The sequence below is a fragment of the Hipposideros armiger genome, unplaced genomic scaffold (assembly GCF_001890085.2).
Source record: "Hipposideros armiger isolate ML-2016 unplaced genomic scaffold, ASM189008v1 scaffold_12, whole genome shotgun sequence".
Classification (NCBI taxonomy): Eukaryota; Metazoa; Chordata; class Mammalia; order Chiroptera; family Hipposideridae; genus Hipposideros; species Hipposideros armiger.
In genome coordinates this window covers 2,761,956-2,783,960 of record NW_017731362.1, presented here as the reverse complement: position 1 = coordinate 2,783,960, position 22,005 = coordinate 2,761,956, and the positions used below count along the sequence as shown (strand labels likewise).

At 34.8% G+C, this 22,005-nt stretch overlaps 1 protein-coding gene across 8 annotated transcripts in view; it reads left to right on the top strand.

Moving 5' to 3' along the window:
- Positions 1–22,005, top strand: part of GABPB1 (GA binding protein transcription factor subunit beta 1) — a 62,828-nt gene that overhangs the window by 14,900 nt on the left and 25,923 nt on the right. For all 8 annotated transcript variants that reach the window (XM_019664767.1, XM_019664732.1, XM_019664757.1 and 5 more), the window contains exon 2: positions 17,813–17,920. In XM_019664767.1, the coding sequence (XP_019520312.1) occupies positions 17,813–17,920 (108 nt within the window). The remainder of the gene's footprint in view (positions 1–17,812; positions 17,921–22,005) is intronic.

The following is a 22,005-nucleotide window of genomic DNA, read 5'->3' as shown; positions in this document are numbered from 1 at the left end:
CGCTCACTGCGACTGCTGGCCGCTCATGCTGGCTGCTGGCTACACACGGTAACCCATGGCAATCCACTGCCATAGGGGCTGCAGCCTACGCCGTCACCGGCGACTCACAGCAGCCCAGCTCCAGGTTGAGCTGTTATTCAGCATCTTAGCTGTAGAGGGCAGTGTCACTGGCCCTCATATGTGGGATCCGAACCGGGGCCTTCTGGCGTCCAAAGCCAGTTCTTAACCATCGCGCCACTCGGCCAGCCATGTGCTGATATTTTTTAAAATGTTGGCTTTAGCTCACTAAAATGATTTCACAGTGTGTTAATGGGTCATGACCCACAGTTTGAAAAACACTGATCTATGGTATATACCTACTTAAAAAATTTAAACCACAGACTTTTTTTTTTTACAATCCATATATTCTTTCAGGTTGTAAAATATTTTCAGTTAAAGATCATGATTTCAATTTTTGTGTGTGTCGTTTTTTAGTGTTCACTGTAGTGCTAAATAGAGAGAATTTGTTTAAGCAAATAGTTGTTGAGTGAGATGCTAGAAACTGTTAGATATTAAAAGGCACATAAGACTAAGATAAACCCTGCCTGACTTCGTGAGGCTCATGGGAGAGGAGAGCTTATAAACAAATCATTCATAATATGGTGGAATCTATATATTAATGGAAGTAGGTTCAGGGCACAGAGAGTAAAGAAATGATTATTTCTTTTTGCTGAGAAGGTCAAGGGGAGCTTGTTGGAGGAGATAATATCTGAACTGGGTTTTGAAGGAAGAATATGAATACTTGGTCAGGTAAATTGGGATAGGAAAAGACTTCTCAGGTAGAAGAACATAAAGGAATGGTATCATGAATCAGAATAGTACGTAGGGTAATTATAGGTAATGCAGTGTTGGAGTATAAATCCAAGGGGGAAGTGGTGAGTTGATGAGGCTGTAGTGGGCCAGATCCTTAAAGGTCTGAAATGCATTGGAGTCATCAGTTTTTCAATGATTTTGCAATTGGGTGAAAATTATGTATAGTCAAAATAATTTGTAGGAAGTTTGCCACATGGGAAATAGAGATAACATCTCTAAGTAAGTCCAATATAACCAGTTTTTCCTCTAGTGATGAAATATAGCGCTGTGTTCTCAATTGTGCCCTACAGGAAGTTGGCCTACATTTATGGGCTATATTGTACCAAAAAAAGAGTCTTTTTAAATATTAAACTTTTACCCATTGCAGTGTGTGAAGTTCACTGTATAATAGAAGCATTTGAGAACAGAGACCTACTGACGAGATGGGAGATGCACAATTCAGTCTAATTCTGGGGCTTATGTTTATGAAGTAGAATGGTGGTGGCCAACTACTTCAATTATTTTTCACCTCAAGTTAAATATACATGTGGTTGAATCCTACTGTATTCTATAGGTGATTGGAATACATGGTTATATCTATATTTTAGATATTTTGATAAGTTTGACAACAGCTTTAAGACTTGATGACAATGTTCAAAATATATAAATTTAAAACAGACTGCGGAGGAATATTTGCAACATGTATAATAAACCAGAAATATACATAATACACTCTTACAAAGAAACAGTGGCATAGACAAATAATAAAAAATATGAACAGACAGTTTCAGAAAAGGACACATTAGTGGCCAATGAACATTTGACAAGATATCCAATCTCAGTAATTTGAGAGATACATATTAAAACATAATTTTTTTTTACTTATTATATAGTAAAACTTCAAAAAGTTTGGTAATATTAAGATTGGCTATATTGTAAGGAAATAATAAATATTATAAACTATTGTTGGGAGTATAAGTTATACAGCCAATTTGGGGGTATAAATCAATGTAGATAGTTTGGTAGTTATATTAATTTAAAATGCTATTTCCAACAAATCTCAGTTTCTACACTAGAGGAACAGCTCTATTTGTGCACAAGGAGGCAGTACAAGTATGTTCATTGCAACATTGTTTATAATGGTAAAAAAACTGGAAAAATAAGCAAAATTGGTTACAAGTAGGAAAATGACCAAGTAAATTGGTATATTCATACTATGGAATAGCATGTAACAATTTTAAAAATGAATAAATTACATATATTATTGTGTGATAAGTTTTAGAGTAGTATGTACAGTATGATAGCATTTATATAAATGAGAAAACCCCGACCAATACTGTATTTTGGAGGGGAGATGTACATACATTTATGTATGAGTATGTATATATATGCAAATATAAAGAACATGGTCTGGTAAGATAAATACTAAGCTGATAATAGTGGTTAACTCATGGGTGGTGGATAGAGGATTGGGTTTTGGCAGTAGAGGTAGAGGGGATGATCAGAGGGAACTTGAGCCTTTTCAGTAATCTTTAACATTTTAAAATTAGAATATTATAGTGTATATTTAAAAATTCATTAAAAATAATAATGATCAGTTTGACAATAGGATGGATAATAGTTGGGGAGGGTGGGAAACCACTTAAGGGGTACTTCATTAATATAGGCGTGAAAATGCAGTAGCAAAGAGAAGAGTGAGAAAAGGACTAATTTAAAAATGATGTGAAGACAGTTTGGCAATATCTGTCAAAATTACAATTGTATTTACATTTGTTCCAATGATCCTACCTCAAGGAATTTATCCTACAGTTATATGAAATGAAGTGATACATCTACAAGGTTATTAATTGCAGTGTTTATAATAGCAGTAGTGGCCGTCAGTAATAAACTAAGCCTTATCCATACAATGGCATACTAAGCAATTGTACAAAAAATGAGGAAGCTCTATGAACTAATAGGAAAAGATCTCCAGGATGTGTTAAGAAGAGCAAGTGTAGAACAGTATGTAGTAATGCTGTCTTTTGGTAATTATAGAAATAATGGAAGGCTACCCATGAAACTAGTAAAGGTGGTTACTTGTGGCTGGGAGGAGCGGTAGGGAATAGTGTAAATGCTTCCTTGAGACTTCAGTATATACATTTCTGTGTTTGAATTTTTGAGCTATACAAAAGTATTGCCTATTGAAAAAAGAAATTAAGAGAAAAAGATGTGAAGTAGATCCTTACAGGACTTGATGACCAAACTGTATGTAGAGACATGAAGGAGAGGAAGGAATTGAGGATAACTCCTAGATCTCTTATTTGGGAGGTAAAGAGAGGGTGGTAGCATTGTCAGGGAGTACAGGAAGAAGATTAGGTTTTGGCATGTGCGTGGGAAGTTCTGGACAAGCTAATTGATGAACTCTTACTCCTTTTTAGTTTTGTGAGTGGGTGGGTGGGTGATTTATGTGTTTTAGATATGGAACTTGAGCTTATCTTAAATATAAATATTAAATAGTCATCAATATATATTTTTTACCCTTACAGACTTTTATATTCTAGGCTTTATGGAGAACAGCTTTGTAATGATGTCAAATTTTACAGCCAAATAGAGACATTAGTATGCACACATAGAGAAATAGAGACTGTACATCTGATGAAAACACAGCTTATGGGGAAAGTAGGAACTTGATTTATCAGCATGGTTCCAGTTTAATTACATCTTTTGGTACCTGAAATACGAAGAAATAAAATACAAATACAAAGAAATAAAAATGCTTTGAATAAGGAAGCGATCTATAGGGTACATAAGATTATATTGTAACATTTAAAACAATATTAAAACTGGTTTAGGGAAGTTTATAGTAGAGCATAAAAGTGTTTTTTTATATAGTGCATTTGGGAGTAACTTGATGTATATAAGACAGAGGCTTACCCAATGGAGAAAAGGAATCAGAACACTCTGGGTGCTGCCTAAAACCGCTTTTGCTATATAATTTGGAGTTTAAAATTTATTTGAATAAGTTACATTTCAGAACCTGACTTTTGAAGTCTTCATTTATCCACATGACTTTACCTGATTATATTTGGCTAGAGTCAAAAAAGTAAAAGGAGAGCACAGTTAAAGCACATACATGTCAGGACTTGCAAGTGAATTTAGTAGTTCTTTTCTAGGTTTATGTTAATAAGGATTTGGGTGTGGAATAGCAATAAAAAAGAACTTAAGTAATTCTTGCTTGAGATTTAAATTTGAAGAGAAGAGGTTTTACTGGCAATAGTTTTGTTTTTTCTTAATGCTTTAAAAATTACAAATAATGTTATATAGAGAATCCTGTAACAGTTTGAGATGATCTTGTTTAAGTGATGGTGAAATTGTTAGGTCACCTCCAGCCTGTGCTTACCTCTTTATCTGCTGCCTTTCTCAGTACTGCGGTCCTCTGGAGCTTTGGGAAACAAATTGAGAAATGTTGGATTGGGCTGGGCTACACTTTGGGCTTGGATGAACTCTTACCTCTTGTATAACTTTGATGTGTCCAGTTAAGTGAAAGGATGGTAATAACATAATGTATAGAAATGAACTTTAATTTAAGTAGCGTTTAATTAATAGTCTCAATACGAGGTGATTTTGCCACCAGGGGACATTCAGCAATATCTAGAGACTTTTTTTTTTTTAATGTCATGAAATGCTAGAGAGGTGGGTGCTATTGGCATTCTAATGGGTTGAGAGCAGGGATGCTGCTAAATGTTCTACAGTGCATGGGACAGTCTCCCACAACAAACTGTCAGGCTCCAAATGTCAGTAGTGCTGAGGCAAAGAAACCATTAATTGAATGCCAACTATATGTGCAGCAATGTTCTAAAGTACTTGTGAGTGCAAGTGACATTAAAAGAAAGTCTTATCGCTACGCAGAAGAAATTTATAACCTAGCTAAAGCATCTCAAACTTAACAGGTCTGTGGCCAAACTCTTAACACTTGACCCACCTTATCCCACTTGCCATCTTTATTTCAGTAAGTAATCCCACTTTTTACCAAGTTGTTCAGGCCAAAACCTAGATGTCATCATTGACTCTTCTTGTTCTTTTGCACTGACATGTACTACATCAGGAAGTCCTGTTAGCTCTACTTCAAAATATATCTTGCATCTGGGTAATGGTGGGCTAGTTTATTTAGAGCAGTCCTCTTTTTGAAAAAACTGAAAACATGGATAATGTATGTAAAATACTACCTTAAGAGCTTTGAAGAACTGGGAAGATAATGGGAATTTGGTAAGTCAAATTCTAGAAGAAAGCCTTAACCAAGAGAGGTTAGCAGAATACCTGGAGAACTGCTTTGAATATGTTTGCTAATATCAAGAAGTTCAGGTTTCTGATCACCAGCCTTTTGGAGTAAGGCAGATGGAAATCAAGGCTCAGAGCCTACCCAACATGCGGACATGTAAAGTTTTATAAGAGACCCTTCCCTACTAGGTGTGGACTTCATGTTTACACCTGAGGGGTAAAGATGAACCAGAACTAACAACTGCTCCCTTCTCATCACCTACTTCTCAGCTAAATATCAAGGGACTTCAGGGCAAGTCATCTTGGGCACTGGGCAGAACAGGTGAAAAGAGAAAGGAAACAAAGTCTCTATAAAGTTGTGGCCATAAAGTTGTTTCCCAAAGTAAGGGAAACTTAAGCCTGGTAGTGTCCCTCAGGTGGTTGGCAGAAGCAAGTGCAAGTGTTCCTTCATTTTAGGCCTCCTTAGAAGTAGTTTTTCAAGGACACTGACCAGCATATAATCAAAGATAACCACGCATACCAAGGAGACAAGGAAACATGGGTAAGAACCAGCAAAAACAATGGGTAGCAGAAAAAGATTTTCATAGGCATCACATATTAGAATTAGTAGATACATGATAAAACAACCATGCTTACTGTGTTTACAGAAACAAATGACAAACTTGAATACAGGAAATAAGAACGTATAAAAAAAGTGGCATTGTAGATTTGGAAAAAAAATAAATATATTAGAAATGAAAAATACAAGAACTGAAGTAAAAACTTAGTGTAGTTTGCAAGTAGATTGGATACATCAGAAAAAATATTGATCTGGAATATAGTCCAGACAAAATTATCCAGGATGTAGCTTAGAGGCAAAAAGATGGAAAATACAGAAGACAGGATAAGAGATAGGGAGTGGGGAGTAAGAAGGTCTGAATTGGAATTGCAGAAGAAGAGGAAACAAACTGGGACATTTAAAGAGATGATGGCTGATGTTTTTCAGAACCAATCAAAGATAAACCAGGATTCAGGAGCCCCAACGTATCCTAAGTAAGATAAAAATAAATTCATACCTAGACAACATTGTAATGAAATCGCAGAAAATCAGTAATATAGAGAAAAAACTTTAATGTAGCTGGAGAAAAAAAGATAACTATCAAAGGAATAAGAAATAGATTAACAGTTGACTTCTCTACAGCAGTAGTGGAAGTCAGAAGATAATGAAATGATACCTGCAATATGAAATGAAAAAAGCTTGCCAACCTAGAATTTTACACCTAGTGAAAGTATCTTTAAAGAATGATGATGAAATAGATATTTTATACAAAAACAGATTGTTATCAACATCTTACCCATTAAAGATAATTCAAACCAGCACTGGTCAATAGAAGTTTCTGTGAAGATGGAAATATTCCTTTTTTTTTTTTTTAAGATTTTTATTGGGAAATTGGGGGAAGGGGAACAGACAAGTTGCTGTCCTTTTGTTCTTCAGTCTAGTTGTGGAGGACGCTGCTTCACTGGCCCAAGTTGGCACCATCATTGCGCTCTTCCCAGGCGAGGCAGATCAGTCGCCGGCCTCTGGACGGCCGCTCACTGTGGCCAGCCGCTCACGCTGGCTGCTGGCTACATACGGTAGCCCAAGGCAACCCACTGCAGCAGGGGCTGCAGCCTACACCATTACCGGCGACTCAGGGCAGCTCAGCTTCAGGTTGAGCTGTTGTTCAGCATCTTAGCTGTAGAGGGCAGTGTCACTGGTCCTCATGTGGGATCCGAACCGGGGCCCTCTGGCATCCCAAGCCAGCTCTTAACCATCACGCCACTCGGCTGGCCCAAGATGGAAATATTCTTTATTTGTACTGTCCAATAGTGTAGTCATAAGCTTCATAGGCTGTTGAGCACTTGAAATGTGTCTGGTATGATTGAGGAACTGAATTTTTAATTAGTTTAAATTTAAATAGCCACATGCACCACATTAGTGCAGTTCTGAAGGATATGCTTTATGCAGAATGAAATTGATCCCACAATGGAAAAATAAAATGTATGAACGGCTGAAAATTAAAGAAAGTGATATATATTTGGAAAATGAAAAATGAATATTGACTACATAAAACAGTAAAAATATCTAATGGATTAAAAGGCAAGGCAATAAAGAAGGGGTATAAGTGGAGTTTTAGATTCTAAGGTTGTTATATTATCCAAAAGGAGGGTAAATTTTTAAAAACTTTTTGTATGGAAAACTTTATATAAAAGGAAAAAAAAGTATAATGAACCCCATTATTTTATCACCCAGCTTCAAAAATGATCAACTCATGACTAGTTTCATATATAGTCCCAAATTATTTTTAAAATTCCAAGTATCACATTATTTAATCCATAAGTATACAGAGGGTGCCAAAAAAGTGTATACACATTTTAAAAAAGGAAAAAAACTGTATTAAAATTGTAATACTCTATATATTACCGATAACGAAAGGTGAATACAAGTCATGTGTATAAATTTTTTTTGGCATCTCGGGTATTTTTATCTCTAAAAATATATAAACTTAAACTATATTATAGCTGGAAAAATATCAATATAATTCCTTAATATCACTTCATATTTAGGTAGTGTTCACATTTCCTCAGTTATCTCCAAAATAATTTTTTTAAGACTTAATTTTTTTAGGGCAGCTTGAGGTTCACAGCAAAATTGAGAAGAAAGTACAGATATTTCCCATATGCCACCTGCCCCCATACATGCATAACCTCCCTCTTTATTAGTATTCCCTACAAGTGTGGTACATTTGACTTTTGAATTGGAGAAATATTTTACACATTGAAAAATTACAATTAAATCAAAATAAGAACAATCCCTAAAATTGAGAACAATCTTGAGCAAATGAACCTATGCGTATATCAAAGTTATTTAAATACATGGAGAAAAGCACCATCTCACGTGACTGTTGAGCTCAACACTAAATGGTGTATATGCTAAGGACAAAAAGAGCTAAAAAGAAATCTTAAACTTTTAATTGCTAGTTGTAATATTCATGTTTTTAGTTTGACACCATTTGATATATATTGTAGGGTAAAGCCAATGAGTTTTTATGTTTACATATTAGGAGCTGATAGAGATGCATGTATAAAATCAAAGAAACTAAGCAGAAAACCTGATAGTGTTGAACTTGAATTATAAATGTCAATATGAATTTATGATTTAAAAATTTATTTCTTGATTCTATTCAAATATATTTATATTTCTTTCTTAGCTTTCTCCGCTAAAGGACGTAGAAACAAGGGTGTCACTTTGGTAGATATGAGTACTTCTATTATCTCAGTGTTGGTCTTTAAACACTTAGAATCCAGGGCTCCTTGAAGAAATAACTGACTCCAGGACTGGGTCGGGGAGCATACATAGTGAACTGGGGACGTCTTGAGCCAGAAGTAGGAAAGCTTTTAAAGATACAAAAGCCGACATGAAGAGGCCCTGGTTAGCCAGAATTGGGACAGTCTGAAAATCAAAAAGAATGAGAAGAGTAATTTATTGAAACATCATATAACAATAAAAAATAAAAACAAATTGGAAATGGCTGTTTATGCCTATTTTTTACACTGAAAATTGGTGATTAAACATTTGAACTGCTTTTTTTTTGTAGAAACAATCATGGTTAATGAGGAATGCCAGATAATAAATATAGAAAGAATTATGGAATTATTAAGTCACAATTTATTATAATCTGTTATAAAATAATTGACGGGCCAGGATCATTAATGGATGGTAAAACTATTAGGCAAAAGGTTCATTGGGTATTCACGTGTGCCAAAGTAACACTCCACAGAATACAAGTTGGTCTCAAAGTAAAACAAGATGACTTTACAGTGGAAGGATCAGGCTATCACCAACCTAGTTATTAATCTTAGTATCACTAAAAATGAACCAAAAAAAAAATGTGTGATTTCTGGTGTGATTCAATATCAGGCATATAGCATCAACTGAAATATTTTTTGTCCAAAATTTAAAATCTGTATTTAGTCAACTTTAGACTAATTTTCAGTTAATAAGAATATGGGAGATAAAGAAATTAAGTACCATCTTGAAGAAGCAATCAGGAAAATCCAGAATGTGAGATGCTAATGAACTGGTCATTTAATGTCATGGGAGAGAAAAAGAGGGGTGGGGTAGATGAAGGAAAGAGAAATTGTCCTAGGATAAAAATGATTTAGAGATACAACAACCAAATGCTATGTGTCAGCTGTAAAGTACTTTTAAAAAAAAATTTTTTTTTTAAAGGAGTAGGAAGGATGAAGCAAGATGGCCAACTTTTAATTTAGAATGTGGGTGGTCATATGGGAGTGAGTGTTTGTGTACACACACACACACACATATACACATATACATACACTTCTATATTTGAAAAATGTTATAGTAAAAACTTAAAAATATTTTTGTTGATGGACACAGGGTGTTTGTAGTTTCTTTTTTCCCCTATTACAAATAATGTTTCTATAAACATTCTTATACATGTTTCCTCTCCTTGTGTACATTTTTAGAGTACACAAGGAAAGAGGTTACCTTCCCAGCAGTGGGATCCCTGGATCAAAGGGTAGGTGCATCTTCAACTCTATTAGATATTGATAAATTGTTCTTCAAAATAGTTGTACTGATGAAAATTTTAGACAAGGGAATCATGAGATGTACGAGTATGTTTTCCCTTCTATATGATGAATTCTTCAAGGGTAGGTACTATGTAGAGACTCACTAATGGAAATGTTTGGATTGAATGAAATTTTATTTTAGCGTATTTCCTGGCAGCAGGATGGAGAAACTAGAGTTAGGTCAGCGAAGAGGCTATTGTGATGTTTAAGGTATAAGGCAATGAGAGTATAAGACTAGAGGTAGTGGAGAGGAAGGGATGAATGTAAGAAATCTTGGGGAGAAAGGATCAAAGTGTGTGTATTCTTACTGTTGGGCAAGATATTGATAGTTGACTGTTGTGACTTCTAACACCCAACAGTTTGTTGGCTTTACTTTGTAGTAAGCACGTAAGTTATGCTTTGCTGATTAATTTCGAAACCATCTACTGGCCTGGTTCCAATAGATTTATAGCCTTATTTTTACTCTTCTTACTCTTTTCAAGCCTCAGTCTCTTCTTGGAATAAATACATGTGATTTAAAAGAGACTAGTAGTTGAATGGGGTAAAGGGACAGTGGATTACAAAGATGAAAATTTTATTTTATTTTATTTTATTTTTTTAAAGATTTTATTGGGGAATTGAGGGAGGGGAACAGTGCTGGGGAATCGGGGAAAGGGGAACAGACTAGTTGCTGTCCTTTTGTTCTTCAGTCTAGTTGTGGAGGACGTCGCTTCACTGGCCCATGTTGGTATTATCATTGTGCTCTCTTCCTGGATGAGGCAGATCGGTCGCCGGCCTCTGGATGGCCGCTCACGGCGGCTCTTGGCAGCGCACACTGGCTGCTGGCTGCTCACGCTGGCTGCTGGCCACACATGGTAGCAGGGACTGCAGCCTAGGCCGTTAATGGCAACTAATGGCAGCCCAGCTCCAGGTCGAGCTGTTGTTCACCATCTTAGCTGTGGAGGTCAGTGTCACTGGCCCTCGTGTGGGATCTGAACCGAGGCCCTGCTGCTCAGAGCTGGCGTCCCAAGCCAGCTCTTAACAAACACGCCATTCGGCCGGCCCAAAGATGAGAATTTGAAAATGTTGCAACTTTTTGCAAATTCTAAAGTTGGTGCCTTCAAGGAGTTTCTAGAACAGCTCTGTGCAATGGAAATATAATGCAAGCCACATATTTGAAGTTTCTAGTAGCTACATGAAAAAAAACAACAACAAAAAACAAGAACCAGGTGAAATTAATTTTTGTAATATATTTTATTTAACCCCATATAGTCAAAATATTACTATCGCAGCATATAATTGATATAAAAACTATTAATGAGATATTTTACCTTCTTTTTGGTACTAAGTGTTCAAAATTTGGTGCATTATACTTATACACACCTCAAATTCGAATAACCACATTTCAATGATCAGTGGCTATTGTATTGGACAGTTCAGTTCTAGAACATACTAATTTGGAACCTTTGAACTCAAGTTTGGTACTGGTTTGAACCACTGCCATTGAGGGTGGCCTTGAGTTGATGTTCTTTCACAGCCCTGTTGCTGATTATTAGGTAAGTTCAGGCTCTCTGTCCAGACTTTTTTCAATATGTACTAACTTGACAGGTCCAAGAGTGATTTTGAGGGTCCCAGACAAAGTCATTATTCAGATTTATTATGTTCATACTTTTCCCTTTTGACTCAGAAAACATAGAGATGACCTTAGATTTATTAGGACCCAATATGTCAATTTGAGTTGCTGCCAATAAAAAGAATATTTAGGTGAGTTCCAACCTCATTCAGTTATTATAAGGAATTTAGTTACAATAAGGCTGATGGGATTCAGTGAGCATTCTATTGATTATAGTATTTCCTAGAAGTTGCGAAGCTGTCAGCATAGCTTACATTTAAAAAGTCAAACGTTCTGACTATTGATTATCCCAAGTATTTCTGGAGTTTCTACTGTGTGTCAAACATTGTTTATTCAATGAATGAATATTTATTGAGCATTTACCAGGCACCATAGTCCAGGCACAGTGACAACCTGTAGCCCATAAACAGGTGCATTTATTTATTTATTTATTTATTTTTAGTAGAAAATATAAGCTTGATTTATATTTTCTTCCCTAAACATCTCTTATCACATATACTTTAAAAATGTTTTTAAAAGCTTCATTGAGATACAATTAAAATACAGTAAACATATTTAAGTTGTATGATTTTATAAGTTTTGGCATATGTATATATCTGTGAAGCCTCCGCTACAATCATGATAGTGAATATATCACTTACCCACAGAAGTTTCCCTGTGTCCTTTTGAAATCTCTCCTTCCTTAAACAGGTACATTTAATGTAGTATGATAAAGGCCATGATAGACAAACTTAGGATGCTAGAAGAACACATGGGAAGGACGTTTGAGTTAATTTTGGGGCAATTAGGGAAGGCTTCTCTGAGGAGATAAGCTGAACTTTTGAAGGACAAGAAGGAATTAAATATGGCAAAAGCGAACATGGAGAGAAGAGCATTGTCTTGGCAGAAGGAATATTTTGTATAGTTACCCAAAGGTGAGGAAAAGAGCCTCGTACAATATACTGCTTGGAATATAGAGTTCAATGTGAGAGGTGGTGAGCAGTATTTGAAGAGGTGATGGCAATAGATGCCAAATGTGAAAGGTCTTGAATCTCATGGCAAAGAGTTTGGCTTTATCTGAGTTAACTGAGGAAAGGGGCGTGATTTCTATTTAAGAATAATTAAGAAGTTTGGTAGCAGAGTAGAGAATAAATTGGAGGAAGGCAAGACTGAGATATAGACATAAGTTTAAAGGTGTTCTAAGAGAAAGGATGGAGGCACAGACAAAGATTGTAGCAGAGGAGAAAAGCTGATGAAATACTTATTGAAGGCCTACTCTATCAGTGGAAGAGGTAGAAGGATTTGAGAGATAATTAGGAGGTAAAAGTGACAGCTCTTGATGACTGATTGGGATTAAGAAGGATGGGGGAAAAGAGGGCATCAAGGATGACCCCAAGGTTTCTGACCTAGGGAACAAGTCAGTATTGGGACAATTTGAATTTTGACGTGCCTTGGGAGGAAAGTGCTAACCCAAGTATATGTGTGTGTTGCAGCACTATTTGTAAAAAACGAAAAAGGGATTGAAAATTAATGTACTCAATACTCTATGTTTCCTATTTCTTAGCATAATAATTTCCTATTTGCTATAACAAATTACCACAAACATAGTGCCTTAAAACAACACAGATTTATTATTTTACCATTCTGGAGGTCAGAAGATCTGAAATTAAGATTTTAGCATGTTGTGTTCTCTGATTCTCATCTTTCCTTCTTTCCCTCTGACTGCCCCTCCTGCATCCCTCTTATAAGGCCCCTTGTGACTACATCAGGCCCACCTGGATCATCTCCCTAGCTGAAAACCCTTAGTTTAATAATATCTGCAGAGTCCCTTTGCCATATAAACTAACATAGTCACAGATTCTGAGAATGAGGATCTAAACCTCTTTAGGGGGCCATTATTCAGCCTAGCACAGCCAGTAAAAAGAATGCTTAATATTCTATATAACTGCGTATTTACATAGAAAGATGTCACTGATAAAACAAGGGGATCCCTGTTAAGTGAAAAAAACAAGTATAGTATGATCCTTTTTTGTGTTTTTGTTTGTTTAAACATTGTGCATATCTGTGTTACTGCATGCATGGAAAAGACCTGGAAGGATACACACTAATTTAAATAGTGGTTACTTCTGGGGAGTAAGACCACAGGGAGGTGTGGAGATGACTTTAAATTTGAACTACATATTTCTTGTATAAACATGTATTTGTTTATTTGTAATTTTATTTTTATGAAAGTATACGTGTACATAGTTGAAACAGTAAAATACAAGGTTTATGGTAAAAAAAATCCAGTTCCTTGTTATTCCTTTCCACCCCAGAACTCTCTTTCCTGGAGGCATCCATTTATGTCTTTTCACTGTTTTTCCCTTAGTACTTTCCTTCATATTTCTAAATAACAAGCTTATGCTATTTCTTGTTTTTTCAATTTTAGATATCTTTGACTTCCTACTTATGAAGATGAAGCTTTTGCTTTGTTAATTCAAACCACCCACATACACATTTTTTCCTCGCCCTTCATCTTCTCAATAGAATTACACTGAAAATTTTGTTTACATTAGTATTCAGTGGTCTACTTTTCTCTAACCCATGTCATATACACATTGGGATTACATTTCCTTTTTTATATAGTTTTCTTTTCCCTTGAAAAAGAAATTGAATGTTTTTCTGCTTAGTCTTGTATCCATCATTAATCAATCTCACACTCTTCACAGGCAGTTTCACTTTTTTCTTAGGAAACTCAGCATCCATCCTGTCTTTTTCTTGGAGACCTCCTTTCTGGAACCTCTGTCCTCCGGCTCCAGTCTGGATTTGTGTTCCAGGTCTGTGGCACAGCTGTTATCATGGGGTCTCCATTTACCAATAGCGGGGGAATCTTCTTCCACTCTTTGTTGGATCCCTTATTTCCTGAAGCCCTGACTCTTCCTTCTGGTTTACTCCTGGTTTTAGTGGAGTACATCTTCTAGTGCCTTTCTGAAATAAAGGTATATGGGAGATAATTTTTTTAGGATAATTTATGTTGAAAATGTCATTTTATTTTTAAGTTTAGAAAAAGTAAAAAAACCCAACACTCATAAGATAAAATGGAAATGGGAGAAAAATCCAAATATATCTGAAATTCATATGATGATTTTTCTCATCAAAGGAATTACATACGGGCCAGCCAAGTGGCACGATGGTTAAGAACTCGCTTGGGATGTCAGAGGGCCCCGGTTCGGATCCCACATATGAGGGCCAGTGACACTGCCCTCCACAGCTAAGATGCTGAACAACAGCTCAACCTGGAGCTGGGCTGCCATGGGTTGCCCGCAATGGCGTGGGCTGCAGCCCCTGTGGCAGTGGGTTGCCATGGGCTACCGTGTGTAGCCAGCAGCCAGCGTGAGCGGCCAGCAGCTGCAGTGAGCGGCCGTCCAGAAGCCGGCGACTGATCTGCCTCACCCAGGAAGAGCGCAATGATGCTGCCAACTTGGGCAAGTGAAGCAACGTCCTCCACAACTAGATTGAAGAACAAAACGACAGCAACTTGTCTGTTCCCCTTCCCCAATCCCCCAGCACTGTTCCCATCACCCCAATTCCCCAATAAAAATCTTTAAAAAAAAAAAAAAAGGAATTACACAGAGAGACTAAACTTAAATCCTTGGAGGGCATGCTCTTTTATACCCCATCAGATTCTCACTGTTCTCTAATTCAGATTATAAGAAGAAGAGTTAAGAAAATGGGTCTTATCTTTAGACCAAAACTAGTGCTGTTTGATAAATCTTTTTGTTTGCCTCCTTTGCAGAATGGAGACAGTAACTGTCTTGGTAAGATTGCTTAGATAAAATGAGATAATGTAGATTAAGATTTGGCAAGATGCCAGGCACTACTTTTACAATTATTGAAGCTGCTTTTTTATGAGAATGTAGGCGACTAAATTATGATGCCCAAGAATATTTTTATACATATACTTATTCATATGGCTATAATGTGCTTAATTTTACTTGGAGTCACATTTTACATCCTTTTACTATTAAAAAAATTTTCTACAACATCAAATTTCCTACATTAAGGCTTATTAATATTATCTAATTTTGATGAAAAGCTTTTTATTAATTGAAGTTTATTTCTAATTACATGAGTAATATGTGCTCATTATAGAAAACTTACAAAGTAGAGATGTGTAGAAAAAAGGGAAAAATCTGTAATTTTAATTATCATGGTATATTTTTTCCAAATATTTTTCTATGCATTTTTTTCAGTTAAGATCATGGTGTACATTCAATTTAGAGTCCTGATTCTTATTTTATGACATGCTATTTGTAAATAGTAGTTTTAAATTACTATAGTATTATGCTTAAAGACTATATTTATTTTGTAAAGATATGTACTAAAATATTTACAGATAAAGTGATATGCCTGATATTTGCTTCAAAATAATATGTGTATGTAGGAAATGGGCTGGCCATAAATTAATAATATTGAAGCTAGGTGGTGGCTGTGAGAGAGTTCATTATACTATTGTGTCTATTCTTATATTTGTTAAAAAATTTCCATAATAAAAAGTAAACACAAAAAAATAAAGACTACAGTATTCCATTATGATCTATTTGAATTTCTTTAGCTATTTGTAGTAGGGAATTTCAGTTTTTCCCTATTTTACAACATTATTATAATAGTTATATTTCAGATAGTTTCCTTATGATAGATTTATATGAGTGGAATTACTAGGTCAAAGAACATGAACATTTTAAAGGCTTTTGATGCATACAGAGTACTAAATTGCTTGATGAAGGATTAGAAGGATTTTATTGGATTTATAATTGTATTCTAGGAGTGATATTGCAAGTTTATTCTAAAATTTTTAATGAATCAAGGTTTATTATTAAGTATATTATAATAGGATTACATTTTCTGTGTGTTTTTATTCAAATTCTTATTTAAGAGTGCTAGTAACAATTCACATGGAACTAGTATTTTACAGTTTTATGGAGCGTTTTCATGTCCAGGAGATGCTATAACCTTACAACAGCTCTATGAACTATGAATTATAGAAATTCAAAGCAAAATGGACTAAACTGTAAAAATTTAATTATTGGTGGTAATTCCTATTACCACTAGATGGCCCCCTCAGCATGTACTTTTGAGCAAAAGCAGATTTATTTGTAGACATTTTGAAGTGCCCCTACAGATCTTATTAAAACTCATTTTAATTGGTGTTAAAAAATGATTTGTATCAGACTGTGATAAACTTCTTTAGGAATGCTAAAGGAATTAAAAATGGAATTTATTATGTAGATTTTTGGGTTGCTTTTCTTTTTAAGATAAAAGGAGTATTATAACAGATGGCATTCAGTGCCATACACGTAGTATGTTTTCAAAGGGCCCTCTAGGGGGCATTGCTGCTACCATGAGAACCATTGATTTCAAAGTATTCAGCTACATTAATCTACTACACTGCTATATTGCTAATGGGATTTTAAAACTTAAGTATTCTAGGTTGTTAATATGATATGTTTTGAAAAATTAAGACAATTGCAGAATTAAGGGAGAAGTTTATTTGTTCAAATGTATCATTGTTTTGTTGTATTCTTATAAGCAGATCAATAAGTTTGCTATTTTAAGTCCTCAGTAGCCTACATTTTCTTGTTTAGTAAGTTAGTAGTATTTAACTTTTCCCTAATGTCAGCATTTACTTATTTGATAGTCATACAATGTAATTTGTCCCTTAAAAGATTCACTTTTTAAGTTTAGAAAGATAATATAGTAATATGGCAGAAACTTTGTAAAATGGAGGCAAAATTTCCCATAACCATATCACCTGTACAATTTTTAATAGTTTTCAGTATTTTGTTCTCTGTGTATATTTTGACATTCAAAAATTAGTTTTGTATGCTATTTTCACTTAACATGGCATAACTTTTTAATGTTATTATATGACTTCAAAACTATTATTTTAAATTACTGTATTTTATTTTACTAGATTCCACAATTTAACTATTTTCCTACATTTAGATTGTTCACATTATAAAAATAATTGATGTACAGAGGGTGCCAAAAAAATGTATACACACTTTAGGAAAGGAAAAAATTGTTTTAAAATTATGCTGATAGTAACCTCTTTGAGCAAGTCACATTTGACTTCTGCAACTACAAGAGCTGCTCAAAGTGGTTACCATCAGTGTCCAGACACTTCTGATTACGGCAAATTACTGCTTGAGCGACATTGACCAAAGTGTCCACCTGTATACATTTTTTTGGCACCCCTGGTATTGAGTATTACAATTTTAATACAATCTTTTCCTTCTTAAAATGTGTATACATTTTTTGGCACCCTCTATATATGTAGATATATCTTTATTGATAGATCTGTGTATATATATATATATATATATGTGTGTGTGTGTGTGTGTGTAATGTAATATATGTATGTATATATATTAGTTCCTTCAAGATAGATCTCAGAAATGGGACTATTTATTGGCTCACTAGGCTGGGACATTTTTGTAGCTTTGGAGATATTAAATTTGTCTATTTTTTTTTTAGATGTCCCTGGTAGATTTGGGAAAGAAGCTTTTAGAAGCGGCACGAGCAGGTCAAGATGATGAAGTTCGTATTTTGATGGCAAATGGAGCACCTTTTACTACAGACTGGGTAAAAAATGACTTTAATGTTGTGTTTTTTCTCACTTCTCATTTTTTTCTTTCAGATAAAAATTTAGTCAATATTGTGTTTATAAGTCGTAAAAACTTTTTTTTGCAAGCTCATTTGAAATTTTAGAATTACAGCTGTCTTTTAAAGGGAATGGTTCATATTGTTGCTTTCTTTCTTTTTTTTTTTTTTTAATTTGACAACTTTATCCAAATACCCTGCCCACAAAAGGTTTTTCCTTTAAACTGTGGATCTCAGTAATGTAGGATGAATGTAAAATGTAGCTGCTTGGGGTTTAATTTAAAGGTCTCATAAATAGCACAAGTAGAATTTATAATTCAGAAAATAACAGATAAGGATTGTGGGGGTAATGTTATAATTGCTTTTAAAAAGAAAAAATATCTACATTTCAATTGATACTTGTAAAATTATATTAAGAAAGGAATAAGGAGGAGTTCTTAGTAACTACAGAAGGCAATTGTAAGGAAGACAAAAACCATAACTCTCACTTAATTCTAGGGGTAAATCAAAAGGGATAGTTTTGGGAGTATAGAGGATTAGGAATCTGGATTAACCCTTCCACTGGTAACAACTAAAAATTCCAGATTTTTGATTTTGTTGTTTTTGGCTTGCTTGTCCCATGTTCTTTTGTATTTCTCATTAAAAACAAAACAAAAAATTTTTATTATGGAAAATTTCAAACATATATCAACTCCTGCATACCCTTCATCTAACTTTAAAAATTATCAAATCATGATGAATCTTGTTTCCTCTATAACTCTGCCTACTTTTTTTCTGTATTATTTTAAAACAAATTCCAGGAACCATTTCACTTTATCCATAAATATTTTAACATCTGTCTTTAAAAGATAAAGATTTTTATATTAAATATATATAAAAAAAATCTTAAGTGCACTCATGAGTTAAAAAATGAGAGCTTATTAACCTGAAAAACTAAGTGAAGGCCAGAGCCCAGAGAAATTTTACCCTAAGAATATTTGCTGAACTCAGTAAATTTTTCTGTTGGTTTTCCCACCTCACTGGCATGGATTTACTGAAGACAAAGACCTGAGGCTGTTCATAGAGAGGAATCTCCTGGGAGATCCTCTCCCCGTAATTCTGGAATCCCTAAGACATGCACCTTTAGTGCAAGGGTAAACCAGAAGTCCCCCTCCGTCCTCCTACCTGTTCTCTACCCCTGCCTCTGTTGTTAGGGTACTGCAAAGGAAAGACTTGAACCAAGGCACCAAATGGGGAGAGGAAAAAATTTGTTGATGAGAATTTGGAGTCACAAGCCATCCCTCGTACACATTTGTGTCCCAAACCCATAAATTCTTGTGCTTTCTGTAAAACCATATACTGAAAAATGAATTTAAAGTGATCTTTGCACTAGAGATTTCCCCAGGTTCCTGGCAGAAACAAAGGATTTTCTTTCTGGAGGGACCTACCTTCATTCCGGGCCTTACATCCATAAATGAAATTCCAGTGAAAATGAACAGTCAAAAACAACTGAGCACACAAGGAAAAAAGGCAGCTTGGACATTAACCAACTGAAAACATCTGACAAGCAGACTTATAAGGAATTTAGATAAGATTTTAATAGCAGATTGGGAACAGCTGAAGAGAAAATTAGTAAACTGAAAAAAATCATCCAGAATACAAAACAGAAAAATACATACAAAATTTAAAAGATATAGGAGTCATGAATGCTAGTGTGAGAAAGTCCAACATATGAATATATTTAATCGTAAATCCCTAAGGACAGTGAGAATAGGGATGAAATAATTATAAGACACAAAAACTGAGATTTTTCCAGGACTGATGGTAGATCACAGATTCAAGTAGTCTATCAAATCTCCAGCAGGATCAATTTAAAAAATTCATATCTACATACATCATAGTGATATAGTAGTATATTAAGACAAAAGGATCTTAAGGATTAGCATTTTTAATATATAAGGAATTCCTATCACTAATAAAAGGACAAGACAGAAGACTGGGCAAATGACTTGATATGGTACCTTACCAAAGAGAAAGTTCAAATGACCAGTAAACATGAAGAGATGCTCAACTTTATTAATAATTGGACAAATGCAAAATAGAATCATGAAATTGTATATCGGGGGCCGGCCGAGTGGCTCAGTTGGTTAAGAGCTCGCTCAAGAGTGTGAGCTCTGAGCAACAGTGGTTCGATGCCCCGCCCGAGCTGAGCTGCAGCTGAGCTGCCAACAGGTGGCAGGATGGCTCAGCTATAAAAAAAAAAAAAAAGAAAAGAAAAAAAAGAAATGAAATTGTATATCCACCAGATTAACCAAAAAAGTCTGGCAGTACCAAACATTGGTGAGGAGATGTATGACTTGGTATAAACATTTTGGAGGACAATTTGGCCATACCTAGTAAATTTGAACATGTGCATAACCTGTGATGTAGCCGCTGAACTTCTAAAAATATTCCCAAGAGAAACTCTTATTCATGTACTTGAGACTTGTACAAGATTTTTAACAATATCATTAATTATTATAACAAAAAACTAGAAAAAACCCAAATGTTCATCAGATCGGTTAAATTAATTGTGGCTTATTCATCCAGTAGAATATTATAGAGCAGAGAAAATTAGTGAACCACACTAAACATTCACAAACATGGGTGAAGCTCATGAACATAATGTTAACCAAAGAAAGACAAGTTGCAGTGAAATACATGTGGTATGGTTCTATTCAAATAAAGTTCAAAACAAGCAAAACCAAGGTATATTATTTAGGGATATAGAAGTGATTATAAAAAAAAAGTAAAGCAACATTTATTACAAAATTCAGAATATAATTACCTCTGGGGCTGAAGGAGGGGAGTAGCACATGGGAAAATTTTAAATTGCTGGCAGTGTTTTCTGGACTGTGATGGTGGTTTCACGAGTGTTTACCTTATTTTTTTTCTTTAAACTGCATATATGTATATATAATATTTTTGTATCATCGACTAAAAGGTCTCAAGAAGAAAAAAGTGCAAAGTAAACCCTATTACACTGAGCAGAATTCATGGTTGCTAAATGGGGCATCGAGATACTTCATTATTAATAAATATTAGAGTTTATGAGTATAGTAAGGGCCAGTTATAGAAAAATATGATAAAGCTGGGAGAAAGAGCTAGTCAAGAATCCGCTTTGATCTGTTAGAAAGACCTTCCCTTAAAAATACAAGGCTTTTAATAGTAATAAAATAATTATTCTCAGGATAAATGATTTCTACATGTATTGAGAGCACATGCCTGGCTTTGTATTATGACTCTTAACTTGCGTGACTTTAGGCAAATTAGTAACCTCCTTGTGTTTTAGGTTCTTTTATTACAAATGAGGATAGTAGTAATACTTATGAGGAGATTAAATGATAATATGTGTCAAGGTCTTAGAATAGTGCTTGCCATAGAATGTGCTTAAATAAAAAGCCTTAGTTGCTGTTATCACAGTAGTAGTCTTAGCAAATTTCACATTCTAGGGAACTATCTTGGTTCCTTGGAACATCAGTGCCTTGATAGATAGTTTTAAGGACGTTTAATGCCTCTACATGTGTGTGGTATGACTTAATCCTAATTTTCACCTATTAGAAATTATGGCTCTGATAACGCTCTTCTTCACTCACATTTTAAACTTCCCCTGTATGTTGTGAAGGTGATGTTAATGTAGTGGCTAGACCACATGGAACCAGTTTTAGGAGAAGTGGGCTCTGTTTTGGTTCTGTTCTGACTGACTTTTGGCAAGTGCACCTCAGATAAAATTTTCCCTTGAAAAATGACTATGTGAACTCCTTTAAAAATGTCACGAGGTGGTTTAATTAATTTATTTTTAAATCCAACAAAACAGTTTAATGTAAGAAGGTACACTATTACATTTATTTGAAATTAATTTTTTTTATTAAATTTTATTATGAAATACATTTTTTAGAATTAGTTTCAGCTGTACAACACAGTGCAATAGTTATACTTTTTACCCCTCTAAGTGACAACCCCACTCCCCCAATCTGCCGCCCCATTTCCCCCAATATCATACATATCTATTACAAATCCCTGGACTCCACTCCCACACTATATTCCAC